Genomic DNA, 11,136 nt, shown 5'->3' with positions numbered 1-11,136 from the left:
TTTAATGTAGACAATCATATTTTCTACAAATAATGGCAGTTTTGTTTCCTCCTCTCAAGCTTTAATTTTTATTTCTTTTTCTTATTCTACTGAATTGCCTTGAGTTTCCAGTCTAATGCTGAGTGAGAGTGATGCTAGTGGGAACCCTTACTTCATTCTTGACTTTAAGGGGATTTCAGGATTAAGAATGATGGCTAGTGTCTATTTTCTTAAAACACCCACTATCAAGGTTAAGCAAGTTCCCTTCCGTAACACAAACTAGTTGTTGATATTTAATACCATTTCTACCTTTCTAAGCTCTTTCCCTTATGAAACATAAAATTACATTCCCCTGAATCTCTTGCAGTAAGATCCCAGTTAGAGTCCACTAATGAAAGCAACTTGTATGAGACTGGAAAGTAGAAGGAAAGCGTTTCCACAGCCCTCTAGTCCCAGTTGCAGGCATGTGTACAGGCATTAGAAAGCAGATGGCAAATTAGGGTTTTCCCCCATGGTGTTCAAACATCCTTATGAGAATCATCCCTTTCATATGTACACAGCTCAGACCGTACTGGCATCTTTCCTGTGATACCTATACTTCTGGATTTCCTGGAGAGCTTTCTTGACATTTATCACAAGCCTTCCCATGCTTAAAACCTGTAAGAAACAACTTCTGACTCAAAATACCTATTTTGTATTTTCCTGACAAAATCTGACTGATATAGTAACTGGTAATCTGAACTGGAATGCTACCAAAATAAAAACACAAGAATGACCACTGGCCTAGAAGTTGGGTGCCAGGTGATGAAGAAACTAATATCAGAGGCTAGAACAATGGAGATCCATAATCCATATTATGTGATAGTAAAACCACCATCTGCTATAACTTGGAAGGAAGAGCATATGCCTAATGTTTATAGAACTAAGGAAACAGACTGAAAAACAGAACGTTAGAAGTGTGTATTTGTACTACTAGCTTTATTTGGGGGGTGAGGGTGAAAAGTAAGCTTGGGAAAGAACTGACCAATGTGCAAGGAAAAAGAGAATCCTGAAATTCAGACCTTTCTGTGGTTGGAAAAGTTCCTTGCTTCCAGACCTCCAAACAGTAAGAGATGGATTTTAAAAGGCTTCAAACAACAAAGGCCCAGTAAACCTTCTTAGGGGAATAATGTGATAGTCACTCAGGTTAAGTATCAAATTAAGGATGTAGGCTTCACACCAGATTTTAGTTGACTGAGCCATGTGACTGAGGTCTGAATAACAGAATATGAGAAGTGGTAAATATCACCTCCAATCACAGCTATAGGCAACCACTCCCCCGTCTCTTCCCCTTCCATGACAACAAAGCAGGTCACATTTTGAATATAATATTATCACCTCATTAAATGGAAAGAACCTGTATGCCTTAGTCACAGCTTAGAGGAAAGGCGTCTGCTTTACTTTGGACTGTGATGCAAGGGAGAAATAAACCTTTGCTGTTAAGCCACGAACTCTGCAGAATTTGTCGTTGCATCATAGCCTAGTCTATACGAATACACCTTCTATTATTCCTCTGCTTTGAGTTATTTTTATCAATAATGGATAGTGCATTTTATCAAGAGCTTCTTTTGCAACTATTGACATGATCAGGTTTTCTCATAAATCAATTGGTATGTGAACTGCAGATTTTCCTAATATTAAGTCATTCTTGCATTCCTGAACTAAACCCAATTTGTTGGTAATTAGTATTTCTTTTTCTTATACATTGTGACGCTATGTGGGCGCAATATAAACTGCAGTATATGTGAGAGGATGTGAGGAGGGGGACAGGGAGAGATTGGGAGGAAGAGAAATATTAATCTAATGTTATAACTACCTTTTACATAGCAGTCTTAGTCCTTTTACATTTATTATGATCACTGATATATTTTGATTTATTTTTATTGTTTTGGTTTGTGCTATCTATTCTGCATTTTCTAGGCTTTTAAATATCTCTTTCTGCTTTCTATTGGATTAACTGAATTTTCTTTATTCTAATTTAGCCTCCCTACTGGTTTGAAAGTTGGAAATTTTAACATGTACACTTGACTTAATGTCTAAAATGAATCAATACGTCTACCCTCTTTTTAAGCAACATAAGTACCTTAGAATTCTTTGATTCCCATCTCCCCTTCGTATCCTTCATGTTATTCCTGCCCGGAATTTCATTTCCACATTGTTGTTGTAGTCCCAACATTAGGCATGTTTCCTACTATTGCTGTTTCTGCTTTATGCAGTTTATACATGCTTACCTTTACCTACATGTTGATCTTTTTGTTCTTGTTGTTCATTTTCCTTTCTTGCACTTCACTACTTCCTTCTAAGTTCGATTTCTTTCTCCCTGAAATAACATCAGTTAGTAGCTCTTCCACTGATAAACGCTTTCAAACTTTGTGAAAAAGATCTTTATTCTTCCTTCACTCGAAAAGAATAGTAAGTTGAGAGTACTTTTTTCTCTTTGATGATATTCTCCCCCTTGTCCTCAGCTTTCTATCGTTGCTGTTAATAAGCCTGTCCTTAGTCTGACTGTCATTCTTCTGCAGAAAGCTGTTTTTTTTTTAAAAAAAAAGCAGCTTTATTGAGATATAACTCACATACCATGGTAACTGTATTTTCTCCCCTGTTGCTTTTCAGATTTTCTAACTTTGATATTGTTGTGAGAATTAAATGAGATGATGTAAGTATAGGAATATCCCATATGCAATCAATAAGTTATTGCCACATACAAATCTTCATATGAATTGGCCCTAATTCTAAGCACATAATGGCTATTAGTAAGTACTCGCTATACTTAGCTTTAAAAGAAGGTGGTATGTCCTATATCTGTTCATTTCCATGTAGTCCATTTTTCCCCTGCCTTCCATCTGTAGAGTGTACCCCCCTGCATCCCACTTGTTCTTCACACTAAACACGAGCCAGCTTGATTTGCTTTTTTGTTTTTCCTTCCTCTAGTCTCTGCTATTGTGAGTACCTAACAAGGTTAATGTGCTGCTGCTGTAAGTATTATCATTTGGGATGTAATTATCACATGTGGCTAATCATGCACATGCTGAGAGGCTGGGGAACTTGTTGTTTTTAACTGGAGGGGACATCTTAATGATAGTTTTTGACAAGGACCATTATATGGGTGTATATATACACAGTGCAGTAATGCATTGTAGAAGGACGGAGAAAGAAAACCTGCCAACAGAACAGCTAATACTTTTTTAAAAAACGTAGACTTGTATCAGTAATATTATCTAGTTAACCTTATTTAATAGGGAAAGAAATTAAATTCAGAGAGGTTAAATCAAATGTCGAGGCCATGCAGTAACTGGGTGGCAAGCCCAGGAAAAGAACAGAACAGAGCTGCTAAATTGTTAGTGAATTGCTTTCCCATGAAGCCAAATTCAGAAGATAACCAAATATTTCTAATTCTCAATGGTAACTTTTTCAAAAGCTTCTGTAAATGTGTATCAGCAATGGAATATTACTCAGCCATAAAAAGGAACTAAACTGAGTTATTTGTAGTGAGTTGGATGGACCTAGAGACTGTCATACAGAGTGAAGTAAGTCAGAAAGAGAAAAACAAATACCGTATGCTAACACATATATATGGAATCTAAAAAAGGAAAAAAAAGAAAAAGAAAATGGTCATAAGAAGCTAGGGGCAAGACGGGAATAAAGATGCATACCTACTAGAGAATGGATTTGAGGATATGGGGAGGGGGAAGGGTAAGCTGGGACAAAGTGAGAGAGTGGCATAGACATATATATACTACCAAATGTAAAACAGATAGCTAGTGGGAAGCAGCCACATAGCACAGGGAGATCAGCTCAGTGCTTTGTGAGCACCTAGAGGGGTGGGATAGGGAGGGTGGGAGGGAGGGAGATGCAAGAGGGAAGAGATATGGGGACATATGTATATGTATAACTGATTCACTTTGTTATAAAGCAGAAACTGACACACCATTGTAAAGCAATTATACTCTAATAAAGATGTTAAAAACTAAGAAAATTAAAAATAATAAAAAAATAAAAAATAAATCATAAAAATCAGAAATAAATGAAAAAAAGAAAGTCTATCAGGATTTCAGATGTCTAGAAGGCACAATAAGAGGCTTTTTCACCTGGACCATCTGCCATGTACAGATGTGGAAACTATCTCTTGCCATCGGATTTGTAGACTAGCCTGTACCATCTTAACAGCAAAAATGATAACACTGACCACATGTACTAAGTGAGATTTTACCTTGAAAGTGCCTGGAATGGTTCTTGGCACACTGTTACCTGACCTGAGCTAAGATTAGTTCATTTTGTTAACTTGCTTATATATTGTTTCTGAATAGGTTCTATGGAATAGTTTCAGTAATTTTCAAATAGCCTATTTTATCTTCCCTAGCCCACCTAGGATTTGAAATATATATATACATATTTAAATTTTTATAATACGGGCATTTTCACCAGAATGAAAGGAATGAAGGAAGGAAGAAAGGGAGGGAGGGAGGGAGGTATAAAAACCTGCCTACCTTTCTATCTGTCTGATGAATAGAGAAAAGGTTAAAGTTAGAAATAAAGAAATGCCCAACCGCATACTTTGTCTTGGGATGGATGTGGTTTATGGAGGATGCTACAGGAGATGCCTGCAGGTTCATTTGCTTGGTACCCTGTCTCTTCCATCCAAAACTGAGTCAAAGGAATAAGGTCGAAACTTGAGATGTCATCATAATTAAAAAAAAAAAATGTAATGCCCACCACCGTAGCCCCTATCAATGGCTAGACTCTTGTTTTATTTTTATCTACCTGGCCCAGCTGAACTATTCCAGACCAGACCAGATTTTCATGCACATTATTTTATAATAAATTTTCAAATATGCTGAAAATTCAAAATAATTATACAGTGGATACCCATATACCCATCACCTAGATTCTTCAATTGTTATATTTTTCTCCATTTATGCTATGGACTGAACGTATGTATCCTCCCAAAATTCATATGTTGAAGCCCTAATCCCCGATGTGATGCTATTTGAATGTGGGATCTTTGGGAGATAATTAGGTCATGAGGGCTCCACCCTAATGAATGGGATTAGTGCCCTTATAAGAACAGACATGAGAAAGATGTTTTCTGTCTCTGCCATGTGAAGATACAGCAAGAAGATGTCTGTCTACAAACCAGGAAGAGGGTTCTCATCAGGAACCAAATCACCTGATACCTTGATCTTGAACTTCCCAGCCTCCAGAACTGTGAGAAGTAAATTTCTGTTGTCTAAGCCATCCAACCTATGGTATTTCTGTTATGGTAGCCTGAGCTAACAGCATTTGCTTTTTCACATATCTATGCATCTATCTATCCATCAATCCATCACAGCTGTAGCCATCATTGTTCTTTACCCCTAAACGTTTCAGCATGTGTTTCATTAACTAGAGTTCAATAATTTGCGGCTCTTTTCTATTATAAGGTAAAATTTACATGCAGTGAAATGCACAAAGCCTAGTACAATTCAGTAAGTTTTAACAAATGCAAACATCCATTTAACCCACACTCCTATCAAAATGTAGAATATGTCCATCACCCCAGAATATTCCCTCATGTTCATGCCCAGTCCATCTTGATGCCAATACCAATCCTGAAGCAACCACTCCTCTTCTGCTTTTCTTCACTATATGTAAATAAGTTTTGCCTGTTTTAGAACCTCATATAAATGGAATCATACAGTAGGTACTCAGTGTGATTTTGAGATTCCTCCATGTTGTTGAATGCCTCAGTTAATTTCGTTCCTTTTATATTGCTGAATAGTATTCCACTATGGAAATATATCTTAATTTGTTTATTCATTCATGAGGACATAAGGGCTCTTTGCAATTTTTCCATACTATGAGTAAAGCTGCTACAAACATTCTTGTTCCTGTTTTTTTTTTTTTAAACTTATGGGTAAATGCCTAAGAATGGAACTGCTGGATTTTCAGTGCATGTTTACCTATATAAGAAACTACCAAGCCTCTTCACAAAGCTGTTATTCCATTTTACACAATCACTAAGAATGTATTCTCCACAGCCTCACCAATACTTGAGGGAATCTGTCTTTTAAGTTTTAACCATTCTGGGGTGGGGAGCGGGGTGGGGGCGGGGCAAGGTGTTGTAGAGACTCATCTCTAGGAATGTTCCCACCAGCTCCTGCCCATTGGAGCAAAACCTGCCTTTCACCGAGCCTTCTCCCCTAAGGATTTGTCTCAAAAATCTTGGGAGGGGAGCTTACATCTCATTGGTTTATTTCTTCTAAGACCCTAAAAGAGAAGAGGAACTCCATCTATTATTTGTCCACCTCTCCTCTATCTTGCTTAGAAAGAAAAGTTTAAAATACCAGAATAGTCATCTAGCTGGATCAAGTTGGCAAGTTCACAGTTATCTTTTGGTTCATGATATATTTTGATGCAAAAGATTCTCTCTTCTAAATCCCAGCCTTTGTCTCTTTCCATCAAGATTTAGCACCTTCAATATTCTAGAGAGGAGAAGTCCCCACTCCACAGGCTCAACCTCTTTTCCTTTGGGCTTCCCTAAGAACCATTCTTCACATTATCATAGCCAGCCTGCAAGGCAGGATTGATGTCCCCTTTCTGCAGAGGTCACCGCCTCTGAGATGAGGGTCTCAAGCACAGGATTTGTGACCCTCACACACGTTTCTACCGGTGACTTTCCCCTGGCAGGCAGCTCCCTTGGGGTGCACTCTGACACAGGGCTCTGAGGCTAAGCCTGCCCTCCTTCCACCTTTACCAGGGAGATGAGTGCACTTCGCCGCCTCCCTCCTCCACTCCCCACTCCAGGCCTATTCATCTTCCAGCTTGCATCCTCTCCCCTTCACACCCTCTTTCTTCCAACGATGCTCAGTTACGTCATAAAACTATTGTTCCCTCATCCTCTCTCTCTCTTATTCTGTTCCATATGGGAACTAAAATTGTATCCTAAGCTTGCCTGATGACTGCCAAAGTCCTGTTAGTGGTGTAAGGAAGTGAGACATAATGAAGGACCAATGTCGTCAACATCTCAAGCTCTTGAAAGTACCAAGAGGTCCCTTTCAGAATCTCCACAAAAGAACCTTCTACTTTCTCAACCCCTCCTAATTAAACTGGCTTTTCCTCAAGTACCAGCATTCTATGTAAACAAAAAACTTTTGTCTTCACTATTGGGTTTCTGCTTTAATTAATAGCATCACAGCAACACTGTCTTCTATTACTTTGGTCACAAAGATACAGCATGTCAGTTACATTTGTCAGTTAAACTGTAGCACTATTCTATGAAAAATCATGTAAATGCCAAACTGACTTAAACTTCTGGAATGAAATCAGTTTCAAAGTGAGGACTTGCCTTTTTTCCTACTCAGTTTTAAATATTTGTTATAAGAGTTTCCTCTATGGCATATTTTCTTTTATATAGAAATGCATGAAGTTTCACGAGCACCATTCTCAATATCACAGCTTTATATGTAGTATCCCTACCTAGAAAGTATATATTATTATGATCCCATTTTACAGATGAGGAAACCGAGAGTCGAAAAAGTTTAGTAACTCACACCTAGTAAGTGACAAAGACCTTAGATTGGCACACTCCAGTTGATGCTTTCTTAGCCACCATGCTGTCCTTCTCTCCTGTATTGCCTGGGATGACCCAGCATGCAAATTAAAGCTTCCCAGCACGGACTGGAATAGGCCATGATTGTGTGATCCACCTCCGCATCATTCTCTGCAGCTGCACCATGTTCTTCCCTGAAAAATTTTCAGATCTCACCAAATCTTAGGAAGACAGGGAAAGAGATCAGAAAAGGCTCTGCAGGGAAAGCAGTAAATCCAGAGCTTTTTTGTTTTTTTTAAAAAAAAAAAAAAAAGCTGTATCTGGAAAAAAGAGTCTAGCCATGCAATTAATAATCAACACCTATTATGGATTTTAAATAGCTCTTACCTGGTTCTGAGAGTCGATACAGAATATGGCCTATGCCTCTGGTATCTTCTGTTCTCCAGAGTGCTGGGCTTTCCTTACTAACTTGCTCTAATGCCTTTAGCACAGACTGACTAACAAGATACTATTGAACAGAGACATTGTGGGTGGCAGCACAGTTAAAGACTAAAAGGAGGGAGAGCCCAGATTTGGTTGTAGGAGCTGACCTTTTTCTACCAGCTCAGCTGGCTCTTCATGGGATGCTGACATGTGAGGCCGGAGTCCATTGCCTCTTGCAGCCTATCAAGGCTGACTTCGTCCTTATTTCAGCAAGTTTTGGCTGCCTGGGGTGGACACCCTCACTTATGCTCCACTCTATCCACTTCTATTTTACCTTCTCGGGCTCAAAAGGCTGGAATTTCAACAGCATTTTCCAGACTCTCTTGCAGCTAGAATTCTAGATATAAATTAGATTCCTCAAATTAGATATGGTTGCATGAGAGGCAGAAGTGAGGCAGAAACCATCTTCCCACCCTTTCTTAAGCTGTTTTTGCTGATAAGCAAGATCATTAAAGATGAGCTGATTTTTTTAGCAGCATTATTCCAAGGTTCAATCTCCAGCTTCTTGGGTATTGAGAGGCAATTTGGCAGCAGCAGCCACAGCATCTTTATTCTGGCTTCCTGAGCCCTGGACGGCAGCTGTGCGAGTATGTCTTGAGCTGCTCTTTCCAGGTGTGATCTCAGAAGCTGCCCTGGTGAGTCAGGCCTGGATTGCCCCACATCTTCCTGTTCCACCTCCTCCACCATCAACCACATAACCACTCACATTTCTTGAACGCTCACTATATGTCAGGCACTGAATGTTCTACATAAATCATTTTATTTAAACCCCAAAACCACCCATGAGAAAGGTACTATTAATATTCCTTTGTTCCAGATGAGTCTGCTGAGATTCAGAAAAGAGAGGTAAATTGTATAGGATCAGAGCAAAGCTAGCAGGTGAATGAGTAGAGCTGGAATTAGATCCCAAAACTGCCTGGCTCCAAAGACTGAGCTCTGTCTCTTTAAACGTATTTGAGGACCTTGGACCTATTAGCAGATTTGAATTGTTCATATATGTTATGTTGCTGAAAAGACATCATTCTTTTTCCCCTTTAACGATCTACACGTAGAAGCCAGCCTATTTTGTATCAAGATGCATCCAGATATCGAAGGAGGCTTCAATCTAATTAAACAGAAAGGCATTTGAAAAATCCAGAGGTATCACTTGGTAAAAACGTGTCTAAGTCCCACCAAGATCATTTTTATTGTAAAAGTTAGAGAATTGAGATGAAGGCAGACACAGCCTTCTTCCTGCCTCTGGGAAGACCAGAGCTGGGGGTACAGGCATGAACTTACCAGGCACTCTGTTAACCGCGAGGTTTCGGAAATGGCTGCCTTTGATCATCTCCACGGATAATCGCCCCGTTGTGGCATTGTATGATAGCCCCACCAGCAGCTCTGGCGCCCCTCCATGTGACAGCGACTGCGTGGATGAAGCACTGTCACTGTGAGAAACTGCAGATGGGCTGAGCGGAGACTCTCCACTCTGGAGGAGAAAAACAACAAAGGATCCATTGGCCCCACTGCACTCCTCTCCCTTACAGAAAGCCGATTATTATGTTTGGTGAAATTGTGGCCCAGTCTCCACTGCTGCCAAAGATTACTAATGGCGCACTCAGTGTGAATGATAATAGGGCCTGGGGAACGCAGTTTTGGATGGGATCCCCTGCATTATTAGCAGACATATTTGTTTCAAGAACTGTCTCCATTCACTCTTTCCTCTCTAAAGACAAAACGGACGAAGATGTTATTACTAGTGTAAATCAAACACTGGAAGATACATGGAGAGCTACCAGGACACTTAATATAGACCCAAATTTCAATGAGTCTATATTAGACCCATATGGAACCCGTCCACTCCAGGCATGAGCTCTGCTTCTGTTCTCTGCAGCCTCTTCAGGAATGTAGCAATACAGGAGGCATTTTGTCTTCACCAGAAAAGAAATGACCACTGGCCGTCTACCACCCCATAGGACATTTGGCCCCTGGTTCTGCTTTTTCAGGTTGTCAGGAATATGGCAGATGCTACATTTTTTCTTCCTAAGGAGATGAATTATATTGAACGTGAACACTTTTACAAGTGTTTAGTGAGGAAGCTGGCACATGGACAGTGCATCTTAGAGACCTTGCAGGTACCAGGGGACTCCACACTTTGTGTCATGTATTCATGCATGTGCTTCTCTAAAGCACCCACCTCTATGCACCAGACACACTGGGAGGAGGAAAGCAAAGTAGATCAGGACGTTGACTCTCGCTCAAGGAGCATGAGTGGGAGTGGAGCCTGAGGGGCAGGCAAGCCAGCCTCCCGGTCCCACAACTGCTCCAACCTTTCTTCTCAACATCTGCAATCATTTCCTAAAACTTCTTATCAGGAACCCCAATAAATACATGCATTGAAAGAAATTAAATATTCTTCATATCTTAGGAAACTACCCTGTTTACCAAGCCATGGACATCCCTGTAGAGCCCATGGAGGCTTTCATGGAACACAATTTGTAAACTACAGGGCTAGGTGGTTTTGATAGATGCCTTATAGCCCCTGCTGTCTGGATGATGATAACCCAACAATGAAATATTTGCCTAGTTTGGGGTGAGGGCCACCCCCTCCCCTGGACTTGTGCAGAAGTGTCCACTGTGGCACCTGTCACTGCACAGCTTGCCTCTCGCATCAAATTCTCAACCTTATAAATCCCCCAGTCCACAGGGCATGGCCCAGTGTGTAGCTTATAATCATGCTCAACAAATAACTGGTGAATGGGGGAATTTTTACCTTCAAGGTTCTTTCACACTGGCTCATTTCCCCCACTCAACTCTGTGCCTCCAGCACAGGGCCCAGGGCCGGCACAGAGAAACAGGGGTGTAATAATACCTATCCTTATGCTTTATGGTGAAGGATTCCTCTGACCTCCCGTGGCTTCTGTCTCCCAGGATTTCAGAAACACTCTACTCAGAGCTTAAGAAAAAAGAGGGATTTGAACAGAGATGAGACATGATCTGGCTTATGTTTTAAAAGGCTCTTTCTGGCCCCAGTGTTGGGAATAGTCTATAGAGGGCAACGACGGAAGCAGGGAGACGACTAGGAGGCCATTTCAGTAATGCAGCCGAAGTCAAGCTCTGCTTAGATT

The 11,136-nt window shown here is 40.3% G+C and overlaps 1 protein-coding gene across 1 annotated transcript in view; it reads right to left on the bottom strand.

The window, feature by feature from the left end:
- Positions 1-11,136, bottom strand: part of SYT16 (synaptotagmin 16) — a 254,315-nt gene that overhangs the window by 22,191 nt on the left and 220,988 nt on the right. The window contains exon 6 of the mRNA XM_049706429.1: positions 9,308-9,497. Coding sequence (XP_049562386.1) covers positions 9,308-9,497 — 190 coding nt within the window. The remainder of the gene's footprint in view (positions 1-9,307; positions 9,498-11,136) is intronic.

Source organism: Orcinus orca, chromosome 2 (genome assembly GCF_937001465.1).
Source record: "Orcinus orca chromosome 2, mOrcOrc1.1, whole genome shotgun sequence".
Lineage (NCBI taxonomy): Eukaryota > Metazoa > Chordata > Mammalia > Artiodactyla > Delphinidae > Orcinus > Orcinus orca.
The sequence above is the reverse complement of the archived record's forward strand: the minus strand, read 5'-3'. Positions and strand labels throughout refer to the sequence as shown.